The sequence below is a fragment of the Rhinolophus ferrumequinum genome, chromosome 5 (genome assembly GCF_004115265.2).
Source record: "Rhinolophus ferrumequinum isolate MPI-CBG mRhiFer1 chromosome 5, mRhiFer1_v1.p, whole genome shotgun sequence".
NCBI classification, from domain to species: Eukaryota; Metazoa; Chordata; class Mammalia; order Chiroptera; family Rhinolophidae; genus Rhinolophus; species Rhinolophus ferrumequinum.
In genome coordinates, this window is record NC_046288.1 from 86,235,249 (window position 1) to 86,258,509 (window position 23,261).

At 51.0% G+C, this 23,261-nt stretch overlaps 1 protein-coding gene across 3 annotated transcripts in view; it reads right to left on the reverse strand.

Moving 5' to 3' along the window:
* The window catches only part of HTT (huntingtin), a 118,966-nt gene that overhangs the window by 31,571 nt on the left and 64,134 nt on the right, over positions 1-23,261 (reverse strand). For all 3 annotated transcript variants that reach the window (XM_033106781.1, XM_033106782.1, XM_033106783.1), the window contains 13 exons: positions 22,452-22,529; positions 21,758-21,981; positions 20,450-20,528; positions 20,143-20,304; positions 17,989-18,044; positions 16,933-17,081; positions 15,153-15,289; positions 13,231-13,347; positions 12,595-12,717; positions 12,089-12,324; positions 10,670-10,812; positions 4,592-4,799; positions 369-507 (listed from right to left, as the gene is read on the reverse strand). In XM_033106781.1, coding sequence (XP_032962672.1) covers positions 369-507; positions 4,592-4,799; positions 10,670-10,812; positions 12,089-12,324; positions 12,595-12,717; positions 13,231-13,347; positions 15,153-15,289; positions 16,933-17,081; positions 17,989-18,044; positions 20,143-20,304; positions 20,450-20,528; positions 21,758-21,981; positions 22,452-22,529 — 1,851 coding nt within the window. The remainder of the gene's footprint in view (positions 1-368; positions 508-4,591; positions 4,800-10,669; positions 10,813-12,088; positions 12,325-12,594; positions 12,718-13,230; positions 13,348-15,152; positions 15,290-16,932; positions 17,082-17,988; positions 18,045-20,142; positions 20,305-20,449; positions 20,529-21,757; positions 21,982-22,451; positions 22,530-23,261) is intronic.

Sequence of the window (23,261 nt, forward strand, 5' to 3'; positions counted from 1 at the left end):
TTCCACAGATTAAAAACATTTTTAATCAGAACCCCCCCTTCTGGTCAACACTGTCAGCTTGATTTTATTGTTACTATAATTCCACCACTTCCCTCCGTTCAGCAAAACTATCCAGCGTCACGAATGGCATGGAACGGTCACTGCATGTATGAGGGACAAGTGACAGCTGAGTGATGCCTTTACACACAAATTTAGACCCCGTGACCGACTTTTATGTCAGAGCAGCAGGTCTGGACGTGAACTCCGGATTTCCACCCTGTCAGAACGGTGGGACGGCGGGCAGTTTGGCTTCAGCCAGTCTGGAGAGTGTCGCGCACGTGGGGCGCTCCCCAGCCCCCCACCTCCACGGCTCGCGTTCTCACACTTACGACATAATCGCAGAAGAGGATGAGGGCGCCTCTCCGAACGATTTCTCGATTGCACACTCCCAGTTTGGGGGCCACATCGGAAGGTTCCTCTGCAGACATCTGGGGACTAAGTGACTTTGTGCTGGACAGACTACGTCTTCTAGAAGGAGAAACAGATGCAGTGACATTTCCTGGGTAGCATAGAGCTGACTTTCAAAATCCTGAAGGCGATTACATTTAGTTCTGGTTCTAAAGCAGACAGTGACTTCAAATATCGCACATCAGAAAGTGTTTGTGTAATGTGTGCTCTTCGTTACCTACTGCTGTGATAAAGCACACACAGAAACGAGAGACACAGGACATAACAGGCACAACATGCAAATGCTCGACTGAAAGAAAGTCCAGGAAGCTGCGCATTCGATCAGCACTGCTTTCTGCACTCTCGCTGGCTGGCTGATGATGCAGCCACTGCTGCTGCGGTCCCCAGCTCTGGTCGGCATGAAAGCTGTCAACTGCCAGAAGGTGACCTTGCCACGTCCCTATTTTACTACTCAATTAACACAAAACGTTACAACTCTAGACACACCCACAGTGTATATGCTGTTACGGAAACACTGTTTAACACTGCTTCCTGTTCTGTTCTTCTCACTTTGTCTCTCTTCTTCTAAGTACGTGGAATAGACTCTGAGACTCTCGATTCAAGCGCAAACACTTAGATCCTGGCTGGTGCCACACTCACCAACTGCCCCTCTGACTTCTGGGTCTGACCTAGGACCCCACGTCCCCTCAGTGAGTGTCTCTGCTAAGGCTTAGGGAGGCAGAGGTCACGCCAAGACAAGACTATTCAGAAATGTGTCAACTTTTCCTGTAATGCCTCAGGATTTAGAAGAGAACTAGTATAAAAAAAAGTACTACGGATTTAAACGTTTTAAACACTGCCATGCCCGTTTTCCACCTGGTGAATGGATAAGTAAATCATGCTACATCCACACGATGGAACGGCACTCAGCAATCACAGGAACAAACTACTGACATGTGCAACTCCATGAATGAACTTCATTTGGTACAAAAGTGTGTATTACTGTGCTGTAAATTGTTTGTCAATTCAAAATGTCCCCTTTGGCCAGCCCTCCTGCCAGCCCCAACACGACACACATTCACGCTATAATTTGGTGTTTGCAATTGGACAGCAAATAGGGGAAGAGCCTCTGAAAGAGAAGGGCAGAGTCTCCAATTCAAATATCAGCAGCAAACACAGAGAAGGTCTGATGTCAACCCCAATTGAGTCCCAACTGGTAGTAGCGCAAGCCCCCAAGACCTCCGACAATGTTGCCAGACACTGATGGTGAATGTCTCAAAGCCAGGACTGCACGGCAGGCCTCAGAACGGATGGAGAGTGACTGCCACGCTATACCCCTGGGGCCGAGGCACATGTAGGAGGTCACTAAGCACCCGCCAATGGTGGGAAAGATCGAAGGCGAATCATAAGCCTATGATGATGTAAGAAGCAGACAAGAGTAGACCCTGGTGTCCCCAGGGGAATGGTGTGGCCCAAAGCGTGGCCGGCACCTGGCCCCGTCCCCAGGGGAGTGGTGCGGCCCAAGACGGGGAGTAATGCAGCCCAAAGCATGGCTAGCACCTGGCCCTGTCCCCAGGGCAGTGGTATGGCCTCAAGTGTGCCTGGGAGCTGGGCAGATCTTCTGTAACGATCCGACAGAGCAGTATCTGGTGAGTCTACACATGAAAACCAATGGCTTGTCTTTTTGTATTTCCTACTTCATAATTCATTCTTATTATCTCATCCCCATAACATGCAGCTGGAGAAACAGCGTCCCAGTGCAGGGGTGCTCTGGACATACAGGGGCGTTTTCCCTTCTAACAGGGGGACGTGAAGCACTCTAGTGCTAAAGTACTTACTCCATACTATTTTACCTTCATTTTACCTTTGTTTACCTTTAAGGCATTCTATTTTTATGAAATTTAAATACAGATAGGTTACAGACCCCACTAATTGTATTTCAGGATAAGAGAGGGCAATACACAATATTACAATAGGGAAACTGAGTCAGGTAGGGTCAAGAAAAACTATCACAGAGTAAACCGCCTGCATTTACGAAAAGCTGTAGTTTGTCCTAAAATGGCTCAATGAGGACACCTGCTAAAGCCCAGACCACATTCACTTTGGGTTCATTTCTTTCAAACACTGACTGTCTGGTCCAGCATTTCTGTGACTCCCAGATGCAGACGTTTCTGCCATAACATTAGAGTAAACCAAGGCGCACAGGTCAGGAAAGGAGGGGATGGTGAAGAACACTCAGGAGGTTAAACTGCCACCAACACAAGGGAAGGGACACACGGGTGGAAGACAGGCGCAGATGCAGCGTGGCGGGCCGGAAGGATACAGGCTCTCTCAGCACCCAGCCGTGGGCAGCCGCCCACCCAGGCTCCGGAGACGCGCCTGAGCAGAAGAGGCACCTGTGACCTCTGACACTAGTTGGCTTTCAGGCCCGTTTGGGTTTTTCAAGCATTTACGACCAATGTCTAGATCAGCCTTTACCTTCTCTGCTTTAAAAACTTCAGTGAATGTTGGCAATTCCTAATACCCTTGCAGTTTGTGTCTTACATGGTATCAAGGGGTGAAGTTCATCTTTCCTGCCCAAATAAACACCAGATCATTCCCTGAGGTAATAAGACATTCCAGGAGCCCGACAGAAGCAGCCAGCAGCTCAGCCTTGTGCCGGAGGGCCCGGCCCATGTGTGGGGAAAGAGAAGGGAAAACAGGAGGCACCCCGACTGGACAGGAAGAAGTGCAGTCTGCAGCCGTCAATGGTGTGCTCATGTCGCAGGAAACCCCAAGGAACCTCAAGAAGGCCACTGAACGACTGAGGGAGTTTCATGTCAGGACATGCGGTCAGTACGCAAGAGCCACCTGCATTTCTGCAGACGACCAACACACTATGGGAAGAAGAAGTATTTCTTAAAGGACCATCTACAACTGCATTCCAAAATATGAAGTACTCAGGGACCTCAGCAGGCTTTTTTATAGACATTGTAGAACCCGATTCTGATACAGATATGGAAATGCAAAGAACCTGAAAGAACCAGGACTATTTTGAAAATAAAGAGCAAAGCCTTAGGCTGTGCGGTATTTGCCAAGCAGCTGAAGTAACTGGCGGTGCTGGCACTGACGTGATACACGGAGGGGTGGAAACAGGCAGAGCCCAGGGAAGGTCCATATGTACATACTCGACCGACTTTTGCGAAAAGTGCCAAGGTAACTCAAAAGAGAAAGGACAGCCTTTAACAAATAATGCGGAAAGAACTATCCACGTAGGGAGAAAATGGCTCTATCCTTACATGTCATTCACAAAAATGAACTTGCAGGTATACTTGAAGGTATGAAAGTTTGAGAAGAAGCCACAGGAGAAAATTCTCACCTCCTAGGGTGGGCGAAGCTCTTACTTCTCCTTTGCATTTCCCACACATAGAGCAGGGTGATGTTTAATATCCCTGCTAACATGGGATATTCCAGGTGTGAGGAACGGGCTGGCCAAATGGGACCCCGTGGCCTCACACAGCTCAGTGCCCCACACTGAGCACAGAGAAGCTGACCCCAACCCTCCAGCCCTTGCAGTCTCTTATTTCCAGAGCCTTCTCTCCTCGCCACAGGCTCTTGAGCCTGGACTCCGCTGGGGGGATGTGGGTGTCAAAGCTTTTATTTCCACACATGCACAAATGTCTGAGCAAGACAGTGCCTAGAAATTGAGGCTTAAACCTAGAAACTTTTTGCAAAAAGAGGGCCACCCACAATCAGATACTTAAGAAGTCTTTTTGAATGATAAAAAAAGAAGGTATTTACAAGCAGTTTTGAAATGTTGCTAAGTAATTCCTTCATTGTCTAAGAATAACCAGAACCACATTTAACTTACAAAGAAGTTAAGACATTGCAACACGTCTGGCTCTGGAACCAATTTAAGGATGAGAACCTAGCAGGGGGGACACACCATGACAAGAACGACCCACAGGATGGAACAGTGTCAAAGAACGTGTCAAACAAATCACATTTAAAAAGCAGCAGTGATTCTGAATGCCTTTGGTGGGACCACATTTTTTTCCCTACACTAGTGTCTGTGAAAGGAAGATTAAAACGCAAAGGAATCTTTACTAAGCCTCCCGCAAATGGGCCAAAGCTTGAGCTGCCGAGAGGCTTGCTAGCGCAGTGCGGGCTGGCCCGGCGGACGTACTTGGGGGTCTGCTGCACCTCGGCCCACCAGCGGTAGTCGGTGTGGCTGACCAGCAGCAGGATCTGACACCAGAGCAGCACAAGCGCGGGGTGTGTGGGGATCATACAGCGCACATGCGTGTTCAAGCTCTCCAGGCTGTAGAAACTGCTGTCGGCACCGTCGGCGGTGAAGAGTCTAGAGGCAGCTGCTGTAATCCTCCGGAACATTCCTAGAGACAAACCCAAAGTAACACTGATTAAGGTGGAATCTCTTTGTTGCTCATCACCGTCCAACACTTTGTAACTGCAAGAAGATTTTACATAAAAAGACACACGCACGGCTCTGTCCTGCATGTACTCGAAGGGACGGGCCGCCCTCAGCGCACCCACTCCTGCCACACCGACCGGCGCCTTGGCTTGCTCAGAACCGAGGGGGGGGGGGCAACTACAGAGGTCACGTGGGCCACCGCAAGTGCCCAGAGAAAGAATACAGACGGTGCCCCACGCCAGTTCCCGAGGCCTCCTCGCCTCCCACGAGGGGTCCTGGGGTAGGGTGGCCACACGCGGCAGACCCCAGTGGGGTTCGGCCCACAAGTTTCTCCGCAGCATCCTTCTCAGGGCCTAGAAAATTCCCCTCTACGATTTAATGATTTCATCTGGCCCCTCCTTCGGACAGACAGAGTTAGCTCAACACAGCACTCCTGTCACCCTGCACGGCTTTACGCGGCTGGCCCTCGTCCCACAGACGCACAGACACTCACGTGGCACAGCATAGCATGGGGGCGGGAGCTGGCCAAGGGCTCCCTGTCCCCGTATGTTGGGTCTCCTGGCCTCACTGCTGGAGAGTCAAAATCTTATTTCTAGTTTAAATGTCAACACATCCTAAATGCAAGAGGGTTCTAAAACAAGCAAAAGCGGACCGCGGTCTTCTCCTTACTGTTTCGTGACGGCTACACCCATGATCTGAGGCAAGAGAAGAGACCTAATAAAAGCAGGACGATCAGAAAAATCCCAATAAGGGCCGGCCCGTGGCTCAGGCGGTTGGAGCTTTGTTCTCCTAACGCCGAAGGCTGCCAGTTCGATTCCCACATGGGCCAGTGGGCTCTCAACCACAAGGTTGCCGGTTTGACTCCTCAACTCCCACAATGGATGGTGGGCTCCGCCCCCTGCAACTAAGATTGAACACGGCACCTTGAGCTGAGCTGCCTCCTGGATGACTCTGTTGGTTGGAGCGCGTCCTCTCAACCATAAGGTTGCTGGTTCGACTCCTGCAAGGGATGGTGGGCTGCGCCCCCTGCAACTAGCAATGGCAACTGGACCTGGAGCTGAGCTGCACCCTCCACAACTAAGACTGAAAGGGCAACTTGACTTGGAAAATGTCCCGGAAGTACACACTGTTCCCCAATAAAGTCCAATTTCCCTTCCCCAATAAAAAAATCTTTAAAAAACAAAAAAAGAAAGAAAAATCCCAACAAGAAGTTCCCAGGGTTCATCTGGTCTCTGGCCCCCATCCCCAGGGTGTCTCTCTGGTTGCTTCCTGGTCATCACTGCCCACCTCCAGCCCCCTGGTCCTTCTGTGCCCTCCATTACTGTGTGGGCTCTGTGTGGGCACAAAGCACACAGGGAGGAGGCCAGTCTGCCCTGAAGGAATGCTGGAGCCAGGCCAGGAGCACGGGAGTGACGGACCATGGTATGAGGTTTATTGCACAGGAAACCATGGCCAGAAATCAATGGCTCCGTGTCTTTGTTAGGAGAAATGATGTCAGAATGACACCAACCCTGAGGTGACGGGAAGAGGAACTGGACAAACACTGGTGGGACGGCTGTTCCTCTCTGCAGAGCCTGGAGGTACCTTCTGCAGGGGAAGTGGAACTGGAGGTGCTATGAGACATACGAGGAGTGGGACAGGCCCTGGAAAGCAACCCCAGCCCCACCCCCCAGGAGAAGAGAAAGGCGCCAGGGACCGAGAGGCAGTGACAAAGAGCAGAGGAGCACACGGAGGCAGGAAGACAGACGGAAGGCTGTGCACAAAAAGGACTCCCCTAGCCCTGTCTTTTGGCGCCAGAGGGAAGTGCTTAGTGTCTAAAGAAGTAATGGAAGCAGAGAGCCAGTGCCACCTTCAAGCCAGGGGATGACGAGGACGGAGTCCGAGTCAGAAGGCCGGTTCTGGCCCACCCCCACGCCCAGGGCTCTTGCATCACCCATCTCTGCCTGCTCCTTGTGCTACAATATGGGGGTCAGAGCCCTTCCCACGGTGGTCGGGCCCACAAGAAGTGCTGTGCACACGCTGGCGGCCATACTCCCATCCTCAGCCCGCGGGGCAGCACGGAACAGCACAAAGAACACAGGCAAGAGAACTTGGGTTTTCATTCTTAGTTTTACCACATGACCTTTCCGAGGCGAAGTTCCCTCAGCAATGAAAAGGGAGAAACAGATCCGAGTTCTTGCAAGGGGTAACAGGGCTAACATCATGACCAGAAGCAGCCCTTACCTTGCCCACACATCAGTTGGGATCAACGTCAATTTCATGACTGTAGTAACAACTGTTTTCTCTTTCTCCCAGTACTCCTACTCTGGCCCCCACATAACGTGGGAGCACGGACCCTTCTGGAGTACTGGGAAGGAGCCTTCCCGCCCGGCCTGCAGGACGTGTGGTGAGCGAATGGCATCTGCGGCCCGGCTGCTCCTGCCTGGGGTTCAGGAAGGGTACTACCACCCACTGTGTGAGTGTCTGGCCGGCAGGGGCAGGGCATGTGGTGTGGATTTGGAGGACAGTGAGCAGTGAGGGTGCCAGGCCATGGCCAGAGGCCCAGCAACGCCGGCAGCACAGCACGGGACTCTAACAGGCCCTGTCGGACGACAGGACGGGGCACCAGCTACCCAGATTTTGTAAACTGGGGGCCAGGTGTCCTTCTTGGCCATTCTGCTTGTGCTGGCTTGAATCTGAAACAGGCAAACAACTTTGGGACTCACATGCCTCCCCTAACAAGCGGGGTGGCAGAAAACTAGAGGTCAAGGCCATTGTTCAGACTAGTTTCATTTTTGAGAAAGAATACCAGAAATGAGCAAATTCAGTCTTAATTTTCAATGAAGGAGTGAAATTGATTGTCTTTGTTTAAGCAACGCATAAAAAAAAGCTTACCAACTTTATATGCTAACTGTCCCTTATTTATATAAAAGTACGTGACTTATTTCAACTCTATTTCAAATCAACCAAAGACAGTAATTCTGCCCCCTAGTGTCTTTACAAGAATTGTAGTTAAACAAGATAGAAATAGACTTTTACACACACACACACACACACACACACACACACACACGCCTTATTCATACATGTTGGGCCAACAGAACACGGACCAGACACCAGCAGCAAGACCCGAGGGCCACAGTCCCAGCCAGGTGCTTCCATGGAGTGACTGTGCGGCCTGTCCTAACATGGCAGCCGCCAGTCATGTGTTCAAATTTACATTAAATTAAAATAAATGACACAAGCCGCATTCCAAATGCCCAGCAGCCACAGGTGGCTAGAGGCAACTGAACTGGTGGGGTCACAGAGCACCCCACAATGCAGTAAGCTCTGCTGGACAGCCCCACACAGGACTCTAAGAATACCACTCGGGTTTTGAGAAAAGAAAGGTGAGGAAACTAAAGCACCGGGTTAGTGAACACCTGGACAGGCACAGAACGCCACCTGACGCGGTAACGACACACGCCACATCAATCTTCTCCAAAGAAGGTGGAAAAGCAGTCCTAGAGATGAACTATGTCCTTCTGGGGTCAGATCCAAACCCATTGATGGCCAAATACTTAAATGACCAACATACTAAAAAGGGCCTATTATTCACAGGACATAATTATTTTCTCCAGTTATTTAAAGGTATTACAGTGTGTCAGTGAGGCATTAACCAAACAATCTTCAAAAAGAAAATGTGTTCAGGGCGGCTGGATGGCTCAGCTGGTTAGAGCGCGAGCTCTCAGCAACAAGGTTGCTGGTTCAATTCCCGCATGGGATGGTGGGCTGCACCCCCTGCAACTAAAGATTGAAAACGGAGACTGGGAGCTGAGCTGCGCCCCCCACAACTAGATTGAGGAACGACTTGGAGCTGATGGGCCCTGGAGAAACACACTGTCCCCCAATATTCCCCAATAAAATTTTTTAAAAAATGCATTCAATGGTAGTAAAGAAGGGGACCTGAAACCAAAGTCCATTATCAAAATTACTCTGGTCACGTCCCTGTGCCTGGGGTGCTGGCAATCAGATGAAGCGGCCACAATTCTCCCTGCCTCCAGCGCCAGGAGCCCAGGTCCCTCCTGCCTCCCCAGCACCCCGTCTGCCCCTGGCCCCTCACGCATCTCTCCAAAAGGCTAGCGGTTCGGGTCTAAGCTCCACGGTCCCCTCCAGAAAGCCTGGCCCCACCTACCCACCCTGTGGTCTGTCACTGCAGTATTTGTGTCCTTCATAGGAAATACCAAGACTTGTGACGACGTATCCATGAACCCTCTGTCTGCCCCGCTGGGCTTTATACTCCACAAAAGCAAGAGTCACGTCACCTTACTGACCACGCACGCCAGGGCCAGCAGGATGGCAGGCTGCCATGGCCCACCTTCGTCCACGGACCAAAGGCTGAACATGGTTAACTGTCCTGCTCTAAGGTAGTTACTGAGTGTGTGTGTTTTAATTTGTATTAAAGATCTGTGCGTGATTTAAAAATCCAGTAACAGAAAGGGGCTTCTGATTTTAAAAGAGCCCTGCTCAGCCGCCTTCAGGCAACTACCTGCTCTCCCACGTAGTTGTTGGGGCGCCCCAAACTTCCACTTGCTGTGCTCTTATCACGCGGAGCTCTTTTGTCTGCTTCTCTTCCCTCAGTACAGGAAAGCAAGCCTCCCTCTTGAAGGAATGCTATCCAATCTCTCCGCGGGACGGACTGGCCAGAGCACGCAGGGGCCCACACGTCACTCGCAGGACTCACGCGGAAGCTGGGACCACAGGCGGCCAGAGGCCAACCTGCCTACCGTGGGGGAGGAGCACAGGAGAATAGCAACAGGCACGAGAGCTGTGGTGTGGGGCCATGACATGGCCCCCGGCTGAAGCCGCCAGGAAACTCCTCCTCACGCTCGCGCTCAGGGTGGGCCCGTTCCTGACGCGGAACTGCTGACAGGGACTCATCGTGATGTGACTCCGCTCTGTGAGTGGCCTGATAGCACACTTACATACCTCCTTCCCATTTAAGCACACGGTCCATTCTGAGTGGTTACCTGGCAGCCCACGGTTTGTTCTGTGAACTTCACATTTGATCGCATAGCCCCGACCATGCCAGAGGGGACTGTGCATGCCCCTTCTGCCCTCTGCCTCTTCCTCTGCCTTCCACTTGCCAAAGTAAGTAGGTTCCTTCCCTTTATGTTTGTCAGAACTGAAAACATTTTCCTTCTGTTCTGAAACCGTAAGTCAGTCAGTCTTCAATGCTTTATTCATACTGGGTTCCCAAAATTACAAATCAAACAGCATTCACTACGTGACGCCAGTTCCCAACAAAGCCCAGAAGGATGACCTCTCTAGGGGTCCGGGGTCATGACCTCTGAACCACTTAAAGGAGCTTTATAAAGTCAGGGGTTCCCATCATATCAGCTGCTGAAAACCGTGCCACACTCTGGCTTGCTTCACATTTGGACCATGATGTCCGTGGTGTGTTTCTCCTAGAGGTTAGAACTGCCTTTCGCTTTTCTTGCGGAGAGAAGACAGATAGGCCTGTACCCTGTAACTAACGTCTTCCAGCTTCTCACTGATTCTGTTCTTGAACACTCGCTCCTCTGGGAAAATGCTGACTGTCCTAATACAGGTTGGCGGCTTCCTCTGCTCGATGCATGAGTGGCATCTCGTGACAGCTCTCTGGGGTTCACTGTCCTTTTAATTCTCAGCCATATATGTAAAGATAACAAAAACATCTCAGCCTCCAGAATATTTAACACAGGGGCAGCTCTCAGGTTCACTCTCATGGCCAACACAGCGGACGGAACGCACACTGCGCAGAGGCTGCCCCAGGCAGCACGGCCTCTGCACTCGGAGTGCCGCCGCGATGGGGGACCCAGACGCGACACCTACCGGACTTGAAGATGTGGATCAGACACATCAGCAGGGTGCCCAGTTCTTGGCAGTAGAAAGTATGTTGCTGTTCGCTCATTTCCACTTTTAGCTGCTTTGTAACAATGTCCTCTAAAAGAATGCCGACCAGTTGTAGGAGAAACCTTCAAAGAAAGGGGAAAGGGTGACAGTGAATGAGGTGGCATTCCAGAGCACTCAAGAGGTAACCTGGAAAAATATACACAATAGACACAGAGAGAGAAACAATGTGGGTAAGCACTGACACAGACCGCACGCAGCACGTGGTTCCCGGCGGAAAGGGGTGGGGGCAGAACAAAGAGGGTAGAGGGGGTCAAACACGTGGGGACGGGAGGACACTAAACTCTGGGTGGTGAGGACACAGTGCACCACACAGGTGACCGAGCGTAGAATTGTGCACTTGAAACTTATATGATCTCATTAACCAACGTCACCCCGATAAGTTTAATTTTTAAAAAGTGTGAGTCAAGTAACGTAAACAAGTGGAAGACTTAATACCAACCCCTTGGATTAGTCCCTGTGCCTTCTGCATGTCACTGTCCTCCCTTTGGAGATGGCGGTAATCACACCACCTGCACAGGACTGTCAGGTGGACAAAATGACACGTAGTGCCTAAGCTCTGTAAACCGTACAGGTGCTGTGGCTGACGCACGGCAGAACTGAACGCCTCATCCATTTCAGGCGCCTGCTTAATGTAACGGGCAGCTGCAGGCTCCTTGCTGACCTTGCAAACACAGGTGCCACGTGGGTTTCCTGGGTTTATCTCCACACATACACACACAGGCCTCTCCGCTGAAGACCCAACAAGGGGTTATACACACATTCCGGAGGCCTCAGCTGGAAGGCACACATGGCAGAACCTGCACCCACAGCACATCGTCTAAGCCACTCCCACTGAGGGAGCGCCCTGAGTTCAGCCACGGGGGGCACACACTTGTCCAGGCCACAGCATGTAGTTTATGAGGGCAGACATGATTTGATACCACAGCATGTTGCGGGGAGCCCTGGCGGGGAGGATGGTTTTATTACTGGCCAAGTTTAGAATGCCCAGCACATGGTGGGACTAAAAATACGACCAACTTCTAGTGGGTCTGTTCAGCTTTTTCAGTCCTCTGAAGGCAGCGTGGGCCCTCACTGTCTGCTCCCAGGGCAGGCCACCCTCCCCGCACTGCGCAGTGAGCCCCCGTGCAGTCTGTAACGAGGATGCAGGTAGGATGTAAGAGATGAGAGGGGCCTGGACCAGGGCCATAGGCAAGGCAGGATGGGTAAAGAAAACACGCCGACACACACGTCCTCAGGGCTCACAGAGCTGAAGCGAGACAAGCGTTATTCCTGACCTTCCGACCCCCAAACACCACATACTTCCTGAAGGACACGGAAAAGGTCAGATACAGAACACACCTTGAAAATGTTTCTTCTGGCAAATTCTTCGTTTGTTTCCCTTCACTGTGCTCTTCCGGCGTTGAAGGACTGTCCCCATCTCTTAACCTGTTAATTACTGGACAGGAGATGAAATGCGGAGAGAAGGAGAGCTCCTGAATCCGAGAAAGAACGATGTCTTCCGTTGACTGGGAAATCAGAACCCTCAAAATAGCCAGGATTCCTGAGACCCAGAGTTGGACAGTGCTCACAGATGCCTAAAAGAGAACATACACCAGCTACAACGACAGGAAACAGAGGATTCAATTTTTCCCGATTACAGGTTTCATAAATGGAAACCACCACTTTTATTTAACATCCTACCAATAAATCCTGTCTCATGGGCTCTCAGTGTGGTCCCAGACAGGCAGCACCCCCCCGAGCTGGGAACCTGTTCAGAATGCAAGCTCAGGCCCCGCAGTCCCAGCAGAGCCCCCGCGACTGCAGAGTGCTGCATCTAAGACACCACCGTGGGGCAGGATACTCACCATTGTATCCGGAGTGACAAACATACTCCGTAAAAGCATGTCCACAGGCCGCAGGGAGGAAGGGGCCAGAATCTCAAATAAAGTGTTTAGCACACCGAGGGCTTCATGAGAGTCAACGTGCATCTGTTGCAATTAAACAACAAAAAGGCCAACGCTCACCCCCCGGTCAGGTGTCTCCGGGCCAGACAACCTTCCCCTTGCCACCATCACTACCCCAGCACCGAAACTGTTATAACTTCATTAGTCAACCAGGCGAACATTTTTTAGAACACCACCGCATCAGCTACATTTTTTCCACAAAGCAAATCTTTACAGTTATGTTTTTATTATATGTTTTCTATAAAAGATTCAAATATATAAAAGTATGAAAACAAATCAGCTGGACCTGCACCCCCAATACAATTGTCATCCCCATTTCCAGCTGTGCACCCTTGGGAAACCTACGAACATCTCTGAGCCCTGGTTTCCACACCTATGGAGCAGGTAACAAGAGCCTGGGGCCACTGAGGTTCAACGGGACCCCCCGCCCGTGACCGGCACTGACAAGCACCATCGTGAAATGAATCTGCCGCCTCGCCCGCCTCGGGCTCTTCCTCCACATGCGAATGTGCCCCAGTGGCGGGCAGGGTGACACACCTGCTGCTTGGCTAGCATCGGGAGGATGACATCGGCCACCTGGCGGGACAGTCGCCTCCACTTGTCCTCATTCTCCTTATGGCACTGCTGCAGGACCAGGATGAACATTTCCAGCACCTACGAGGACAACGGGCCTGGTCACGCTCGCTCTGGCCTCACTGCGGCTCAGCTGCGACTCCAGGACCCAGAGCAGCACGAGTCCCCACGAGGGCCTGCTACACCCACGTGACCCTGGCCCTGGGCCACGAGACACGGGGAGCCCGCATACAATGCGAGGGTCCTGAGAGCTCCAGCTGCACTCCTCAGGGAGACCTGCCTCGTTACTGTTTCTGTGGAGTCTGCAGGACTTCACGGCGAGGGAAAAGGCCCAAAAAGAAAATCAGACTTCCACTAACCTCTGGCAAAACACAAACAGCCCTCACTACACTGTTCTGCAGAGGCTTCTCGACTTCCGTGCACAGTGGTTCGTGTCTGTGTTCTCTGCAATGGCAATCTCCCACTGGGCAGTCCTTACTTTCACAGGAGTTACGTGGGGTTCAGGACGAGTTTATTAGTGAGCGTTTCTAAACAGAGAAGTCTAAAGGCCTGTATTTGTGAATAAAGTTTCATTGGCACGCAGCCACACGCGGTGCTGAACATTCTGACCAGGATTGCTTTCGCCCACAACAGCCCACATGAGGAGTTGCAACAGATGCCATATAGCCTGAAAAGCTTAAAATAGTTATCTGCCCATTTACAGAAAGTCTATCGACCTGGTCTATAAAATGTAACTGCTACAAAGGCAGAGACACAGCCACTTAAGCTCCTGCTCTACAAGGCCGGCCGCCCGTCCTTTCAAGCTGCGGGGCCCTCCGAGGGACTTGGCGGTGCTTGGACGGCACCAGCACCTTCGCACATAATCCCAGCTCTCTGTCATGGAGACTAATCGGCCCTGTTCTCTCGTAAACCAGCCTGAGAACTTCGGGGATGCGTACAGCTGATAAGCCATTCTCAGGCCTCCCACCAACTAGCACACTGAGTTGCCAAGAGTTCTCGCTGGTTCTCAAACCTCTATGGCAGTTGTACTTATTATTGTAATTATGGGATCTAATTAAAAACCACACATTTAATTAAGTGTTACCTAAATAACCAAACTGAGAATGCACAAAGGAAGTGTTTCTATGAAAAAAGCTTATGGGGCGGCCAGATGGCTCAGTTGGTTAGAGCGCAGTCTCTGGGCAACAGGGTTGCGGGTTCGATTCCCACATGGGCCAGTGAGCTGCGCCCTCCACAACTAGATTGAAAGAACAACCAATGACTTGGAGCTGATGGGCCCTGGAGAAACACTGTTCCCCAATAAAATTTAAAAAAAAAAGAAAAAAAAAAAAGCTTATGACCTTATAAAGATTCAAAGACAAATAGGTAAGAAAAATTACAAAATAAGTGAGGGCTAGGCTACTGTACCAGCTAAAAGAAAAGAGTCATTAAAAAGCCACATTTCTGCACTTAAACTGCCTCAAACTACCCCAAATTCTTGCTCCACCTTAAGGAAAACAAAACCAGAATCAGTTCAAAGAAACCAACTTTGGCCCTACATCAACACAGTGGTAAAGAAATGTTCAAACAAAGTCTCCAAATTATTTCAGATTTGAGACTTTTTTAAATCATTTTTTGGGTCAACAGTGTCAATTAATTGCTTTTGGGGGGGGTCCTCATTTTGGGAAGGAGGGCCTCCACTGTACTCGATAGAGTGGCTGATGTGTGACCGTCAGCCAGGGGGCAAGAGGCCTCCCCACAGGGCAGTTCTGCTTTAAAGACAGGCCCCTCCGCAGCTGTCCCGAGAGCCCAGGCAGGCCCAAAGCGACCCCCAGCTGGTGGACGGTGGGCCCGTGGCAGTTCCTTCCGGGCCTGCAGGGCGCGGCGCCGCGTGCGCCCCGCCTTACCTGATGGTACTGGATCAGTCTCAGCAGCATCGACACCACCACCTCTTTCTGAGTTTCAAGCTCTCTTCCTGCGTCCGCTTTATTGGTTCCTCTCAGTACGAAGAGGTCGTGCACGATGGGCTGCAGAGCCGGTATGGCTGTGGGGGCAAAGGTCGTGCTAAGAAGGCCCTGCACGGCCCTCACGCTGGGGACACAGCACCTGGCACCTGCAAACCCCTCCAAGAAATACAGGAAACCTTACTCCATACTTGGTTTATGGTAAGGGTTATCGAAGGTCTGAAATTGTCAGTGCACCACCATGGAAGGCAAGGGTGTTCCTCTGACACTTACTGATAATTTGTGACAGCTTTAAAAAATAATAAAACTAGGGTTTCTGTGTGTAACATCACTTCTGGAAAAAGAGACTCAAATTCAAAGTCAAATTCAAAATAATAATACCTTCCAACTAGCTAAAATAGTAACATTCTGTACTCATGCACAAACTACTTAAAAGATCCAGGCAGATTTCTATGCTCATTTTAGTAACTAATCTCACTCTATCATTAAATAAAGGTTTTCCCCTGGGTCTTGTCTTTATTCAAAATAGCAGGCAAAGTAAATCCTTTAGTCTAACACAACATGAATAAACTCTTAAGAAATGCCTTTCACTGGGAAGGGTGCAGCCCAATGATGTCACTGAGATTACTGGAAGACATTGTGTCACCTAGTGACACGCGCACATGGGCACACGCACCCCCATGACACGCGCACGTGGGCACAATCACCCCCGTGACACGCGCACGCGGGCACACGCACCCCCGTGACACGCACACAGCTGCACTCTCCCTTTCCCACAGTGACTGGGCCTCCCAGTAGAAAGCAGTGGGGTTTGGCTGCCCCTCAATTTCCTACCCAAAGATCCTCTGTCTCACAAAACCTTGGTCACCCTTTAGCTGACATTTGCACTGTCATCTACATCCAGTGACCCTCAAGTCCATACATGTAGTGATGTATACCTCCCTGAGGCATAAATTTTGGCCCCCACGAGGCCATGACACAGGTGACGGCAGTGGGGACCCCGAGCTGGCACTGGGCCGCCTCTGCCACCTGCAGTCCAGCAGGCACCAGCTCGGTTGCCTGCTCTCCTGTCAGCACACGGAGGGGACAACACTGCATGCAGCAAGCGCTGGGCCCATGCATGAGGTTTGTGGGGCCTAGAGAGCACCCCTGCCTAAGTTCAAAAGCCTAAAGCTTCCCGACAAGGGAGCCAGACAGGAGTCGACAGAGCTGGGGGGCCCCTGGAAGTTCAGAGAAGGGTTTCAGCTCATTCCTAAAACCGCACAAACTCATCCGTAGGCTGGAAAACGGATGCCTGAGCAGCTGGCCGTTCTCTGTGGCCCTGCAGACGTTCCTGCACAATAACCAGGCAGAACAGAAGACCCTGACAAGGCTGACTGTCCCTCCCAGGGCCCAGGTAATAAATCAGCTGTCCTCACGGAAGCCGGGTTTTGCTATTTTGTGTTTCATATGGATAGACAAGACTCGATCCATTCCTTATACCATCTTATTCTCATGCTTTTACCTAAGTTGATTATAAAGTCCTGAGAATAAAGAGTATGCTCTCTCCACACACATGCGCGCACACACAAACACACACGCACATGTGCTCGCACGCACATTCATGCACAGGACCTCCAGAGCACACAGCAGTTGTCGACACAGCTGAAGTGGGGGCAATGAAGACTAACACTGCTGAGCACACCGATTACTGAAGAGCACAGTGAAAGGTTTGTCCCATTACCGTGTGTCACAGCCTTCCTCCCACTGGCCATGATGCCATCACAGAGCTGAATGATTTTAGGAATCCCAATGATCTGTTTTGAATGATAGCGTTCGTAAGACAGTAATACCAGGAAGAAAAAGATGTTTGGGATAATTGCTTCTGATTCCCTAGAAACAAAAACATCCATTTAGACACTTCCTTTATTTACAATAAAAACAACATGAAATTACGCCTGACTCAGCTGAGAGGGACAGAGCACAGACGGGAGCCCTAGTGATCTCGTTCCGCCCGCCCCTTCTAGGTCATCACACTGTCCCGTCGTCTGCAGGGCGGGCCCGCCTTGCCCCTGGAGAGCATGGACGGTCAGCAGGGCTGCGTGGGAGCCCAGACATGCAGACTTCCTGGTTCTCCTTGTGCCCCTTCACACTTCAGTGGAGGAAAATGTATCTCAGAGGAGAAAAAGTAACTTGCCTCAGATCACATTGTCAAGGTGTCACGTGATTAGAATAAGAAACCGGGTCTCTGGACCCAGGTACTCTCACGACACTTTCCTCTGCACTGTTTCCCTCACTACTTAGTAACTAGTTCAGAAATGAAAGAATTTTAATTTTCAGTAATTATATGCCCATCACTGCACAGGAGGAAGTATTAAGTATTAAAAACTTCCTGTCTGGCAAGGAAAGCTGCAATCAATAAAGTGCATAATAATCACCTTACGGAAGACAACCGTACTTAAGAATGTTTTATTTCAGAAGACTTAAGAAATCAGTGTTCTGCCAGGTGAGATTTCATTCAGCAATCTATTATCATAATTAAATGCTTTGAAACATGAAATTAAACTGACAACATATGTGATTGCCAGATGCTGGGCTGCTTCTAAACACAACTTCAGATACTTACTAATTCCTGAGGAACAAAACGGCACAGCATATTTTACTGATCAGATTTCCATTAAAAAACACCTAGCAAGAATGCCTAACAACCCTTTAGGGTATGTTCACGAACACAATCTAAAATGACACATACTTACGCAGCAGGGACAAGAACGTAAGGTGACAGGACGCTGTGAGTTACCTGAACTGGCCGACTTCAATGTACTCGAACTGCTTCAGCACGAACCCAATGAACACCTGCAGCAGGGACAGTCCACAGTGAAAATGTGCGGGCGGGGCCACTTCGCTCCCTACTTGGTGTGAATTTTTAACACGTTTCCTGACAGCACATATATCTGTATACAGGAATGCAAATATATGCTACTGGCGGACTGGACACTTCCAGAAATCCCTTTAATACCTTTACTGAACACTGAGGCAAGGCCTCTTTGGAAAACCCAATCAACTCCAGTACACACTGGGTAGGACCCAGACATCTGGGGATCATTTGTCCCAGATCCTGGCAAAGCAAGCAGCACAGATTTCCTGAGAGCGGCTAGACAACAAGATGCCCAAACTGGTGCACCTTCTCTCTCCCACAAGCCCGACCTCCCAGGAGCCAGGCGCTATGAGCAGAGGAACGGCTTGGGGAGCAGAGGCGGTGCGTGAGGCCGGACTGGAGTACCCGTCTGCTCTGCCCAACCTGAAGCGCGGAGCCCACACATTCTCTGCTCTCCCACGTCCTGGGCACGACACACACACAAGAGCAGGGGCTCGATAAATCACTCTCTGAATCAAATCCAAGGTCTGCCCGCTGGTTTCCCATCCTTATTCAGAAAAACTGTCACTGTACTGAATCCCAGGAACTGGGGAGCAAGGGCACTGAGTGACAGAAGCAAATCAGAACGAACTAAGGCTACAGTGTAAAGGACCCCTAAGGCTCCAAGCGAGGGTTTATGGGGACTTGACTTTGTTGGAGCGAGGTGGAAAGTGCCGGGAAGGAGAGGGAGGCACGAGCCGGAAGAGTCCAACACATCTGCCTGGAGGAAGTCTAACATTTAAGTATCAGATGGAGATTTTAGGAAGATAGAAGAAACAAAAATTGTTCCATTTTGGAGAAAAGGCTCCATGTAGAACGACTAAAGAAAGAATTTGGTAAGAGTCATGTCTATCTGACAAGTCTACTTGGAGTGGGCAGCTGTTTACGTTCTTTGTCTACTAACGAGGGCCCCAAAGAGACCAGCCTGTAGCACCCCGAGAACATGGTTTCTAGCTGTGAAGAGTCAAGGAGCAGGCGGACAGCAGGCTTGGCCGTGTTCTTACTGGGATAGATTGGGATGGATCAAGACGGCTCTGGCCGTGGGCCCCAGGTTTCTTCCCGGGAGCCCCAGGAGCCCTCCTCCTTCCTTAAGCTCCTGTCATGGCTTCAGATGAGGGCTTCTCCCAAGTCACGTGAGGAAAGGGAAGGATAGCCCCAACCATCCCCAAAGGGCGTCTTCCCCAAAGAAGGAAACGGCCCTTTTGAAGGATATTCTGGTAACTGGAGCAGGAGAAGGAAGAGAGAACATGCCGGGCCAGTGCAAAGCACACCCTGCGGCCCTCCTGTGTCACAAGGTCACAGCCCCTTACCACCCTTGGGGAAATCAGCACCTTGGCCTGTCTCCTCCTTTCTCCTGAAGAAACAGACCCTTTAAGGTGAGTGACGGCACTGATGAGAACTGTAGTATTGCTAACTCACAAAATTTCCTACCCCCCATAGGAATGCAACCTAAGGTTGCAGCCCAACAATGACAGTCACACGTTTTGGTGACCTCAAGCCAACGGTAGCTGCCGTGAACTTATTTAGTAGGCATGAATCTTGGTCTAAGAGAATTCGTGTCAGGAAGTGACCGACTGGCCAGAGTCGCATCCCCATGGTGTGAGGATGGCCAGAACTGAGTCCACCTGGTGAACGAGTGCAGCGGCCATGCAGGCACCCGGGAGCCCAGGGGTCAGTTACTGTCCCCTCAGAGCACGTTCCTTTCTAAGGAAGTGAGCTAGCCATAGATTCCTTGAAACTGAACGTCATAATTGATTATCTGCTTAAACTAATTCTCTGGGTTTTGTAAAAGTGTCCCCCCAAACAATAAATCTTAGCTACATCTTATCATTTCAATTCCAGCTTACCTTGGAGTGGGGGAGGTGCGTGGACAGGAAACCTCTGACACACCTCAGTACAGACGGAGAGCTCAGGGCGAGGGCAGTAAGCTGCCGGGGCCTGGAGGCCCTGGGGCAGCCGAGCAGGAGTGGCGGCCACCGCTGGGGAAGAACTACCTGCACATTTCTCTAAGGCAGTTGAAAGATAAATGTGACCAACCTGGTCTGAGTCCAGGAGACAGTAATTGACCCGTAACTGAACCAGCTGCGCCAGCAAATCCAAGACCTGCTTCTGCAGCCGCACGGACGTTGTCGTCGTGTACTGCTTTAGTGCTTTGATGACCAGAGGCTCAAACAGACGGATGTGATTGTGGATAGCACTCTGTGGGAAAGCAAAGGAACACTCTGCTAAGTGAGTCTCAGCCCAGAAGCTTCGAGCAGCCAGCCTGGAGGGCAGCGCGTCCGACCTTCCCCGCCCGTCCCCGGGGTGTTCTCACAGCCTGCGGTCGCTGCCTGCTCCCATTTACCTTATCTGCACGGTTCTTGGTGACACTTGTGAGGTTTGTCTTCAACTGGGTAGACACCTTCTGGAGGACGTCAAACCACCTGCAGACAGGCCAGAAGGCGCAGGAAGACTCCCTTACATACACGTCTGCGGATCAGCACAGCCCAGCCACACTCGTGCACACTCACGCACACTCGCAAAACCCGAACATGCAGGAAGAGCTTTCCGGCCACCCAGGGGAGCAGCGTGATGCTCTCCTGCTCCTGGGCGTAACTAGACTGCTGAGGTGCAGTGACGCAGCTGCCAGCCCCGGCCGCCGAAGCAGAGCGGCTAAGACCGCGCCTCCCACCACTGCAGGACCTGACTGCTCCGCACAGACGGCAGCGGGGCCGGGGAGGTGACGGTCACTTGAGATTCAGAGATTCAGAAAGCATCACTTCAATTTCTTGGGAAAGTTTTGTTTAAACAATTATACTCTTTTCTTTGTAAGAAATACATAGGAAATTAAGTGACAGTAAGACACACACTCACACACACGCTTCTTTTTTTATACCCCACAGTACTGAACAAAGTATTTCAAGAGCCTTATTCCTGAGACTTGGATACACAGTAAGTGTGTCCCCAGCACATGGCCCGGCCCAGGGCTCTGTCCCTGGTCCCTGAGGCTAATGTTCTCACTGTGGCGTTTTGTCAATACGTCTACAAAAGGGATACAAGGAATTCTGTTGTTACTACATAGAGTAGTAACTCAAACACCTGCTAATCATGGTAATTTAAAAAGCAATCACTGTATGCCAGGCACCAAAACACAACCACCAATTTAAGTGACAAGAGATTTTTGGCCATAAAGTTACAAAACACAAATATTATCTAAGACTCTTCTATGCCCTTGCAACGGCCTTACACTAGCACTACTGTGCCACGTGGAGGGTGTTCTTTCAGCCTAGTTATAAACCCCCAAGTGCCCCCAACACACAGCACCTTACTGTAAGAAAAATATGAGGTGAGCACGAGGAAATAATGAAGTCTTTTAACATGTGAGGACATTCCATGGCCTGATTCACAATTTGGCCAGCGGCTGGCTGCTTCTCCAAGAGCGCGCTCAGGCCTCCTCAGCCTCAGGCCCTGCGTCTCTGAGACGGCGTGCCTCCAAGCCCACCTCGCTCATGGGGCCACACACGTCTGTGAAGGCAGGCCTGTGCCTTCAGCACCTTCTCTGAACACACAGACTATTAGAAGATGGCGCTATCCCTTTTTATCTTTTACAAATCACTGACTGCTCGCGCTTTTGTGTTTCTGCCGCGGAGAGCCAGGACGGGTGCATGGTTACCCTGATGTGTCGTGGTCCTGCTCGGCCTGCACCATATTCTTCAGGCTGGCGTCCGCTAGGGCCTGGGTGAAGTGGGTGTAGGGGGCCATGAAGCAGTAGTGGTACAGGCCTGGCCGCACGCTGGATGAGCCCAGGCGCTGTGCTTGGCCTTGAGACTTGTTGGGGTTGGAAGATAAGCCATCAAACTGGGAGGCCAAGTTTGTCCCAAAGAGAGTCTTCAACAACTAGAGTGAAAGAATGAAGCCATCAACATGTCACTTCATGTAGCATGAGCAACACTCCCCAAAACCAAAACATCTAAAACCAAGTACAGACATTAGCAAAAACGCAGACTGAGACCTCGCTGAGTCACTATTTGCGACTCGAGGACGGCTGCTGTGAATCGCGGTTCTCCCCGTAAATAACAACCTAGTAGTTTCGAGTTTCTCTGTGATTCTAAGTGAGACAGAGCACTCTAACACCTACAGGGACACTGGGACAAGTCACATAAAGGTACAGCAGGGCTCCTAACACGCTCTGCCCTCCAGGTGCCAGGCCGCCTCCAGGACAGTGAGGGGATAACGGAATGAGCCAAGGAGTGACAGGTGGGGCTGCTGGACAAGCCACCAGCACCACCTTCTAAAGAACAAGTAGCGTTACGCCTTGTGCCTGGAGTGAAGGGCTTAGAAGAAAAGGGCAGGAAACACTTTCTTACCTGCTGAACGCAGACAGTTGCCATCATCGGTTCACGATTAAAGCAGGATTTCAAGTATCCCAGGATCTCTTCGACACACTGTGGGAAGAGTAAGTCGTAAGATGTCAAAGTAAGTGACTCAAGATGACTTACCCTTGCTGTGAAGCCTAGACAGAAACCAACGACACGAGCTAGCTTCCATTTACGTGGTGTACCTTAGTGATAGCAGAGGAAGGTTTGCAGCCTACCATCATGAACAGAGTGTCAGTAAAAAGTACTGAGGTCCAAGTAGCCGTGTTCCAACCATCCGTGCACATACTCGCTCACTCACCGCTCAGTAACTGCTCACCGTGTGTAGTGCCCACTCTGACCCAGCCCTGTTTTCAGTGCAGGAATTCAGCGTACGAAGGCGTGCGAGCCCTGTATCTGGAGCCCCTGCCGCTGTTTAGGTGTGTTGTGTGTGTTACCACAAATCCTAGGAGGTCTTACAGCGACCTGCAAGAATGGCCAAAATGACGGCCTTCACGTGGCCATTCTCACAAACTACTGTGTTACCCGTCTCAAAAATGCAAGCGAAGGCATGTGGTGTCCACTTGGAGAATCAGATGGAAGACCCAGCCTCTCAGAGGCCACCAGTCCAGGCCCAGCAGCAACAGGACACCTCCTCACTGCCTCCTCCCCAGTCACCAGCTGCTGCTTCCGGCCGCTTGGCTGAAAGTCACACCCGCCAGACTGAAGATGCCTCACACTCATTCGTCAGCTGTACAGGAGGCCCCTTATCCGCGGGATATGTTCCAAGCCCCCCGTGGATGCCTGAAACCGCGGAGAGCA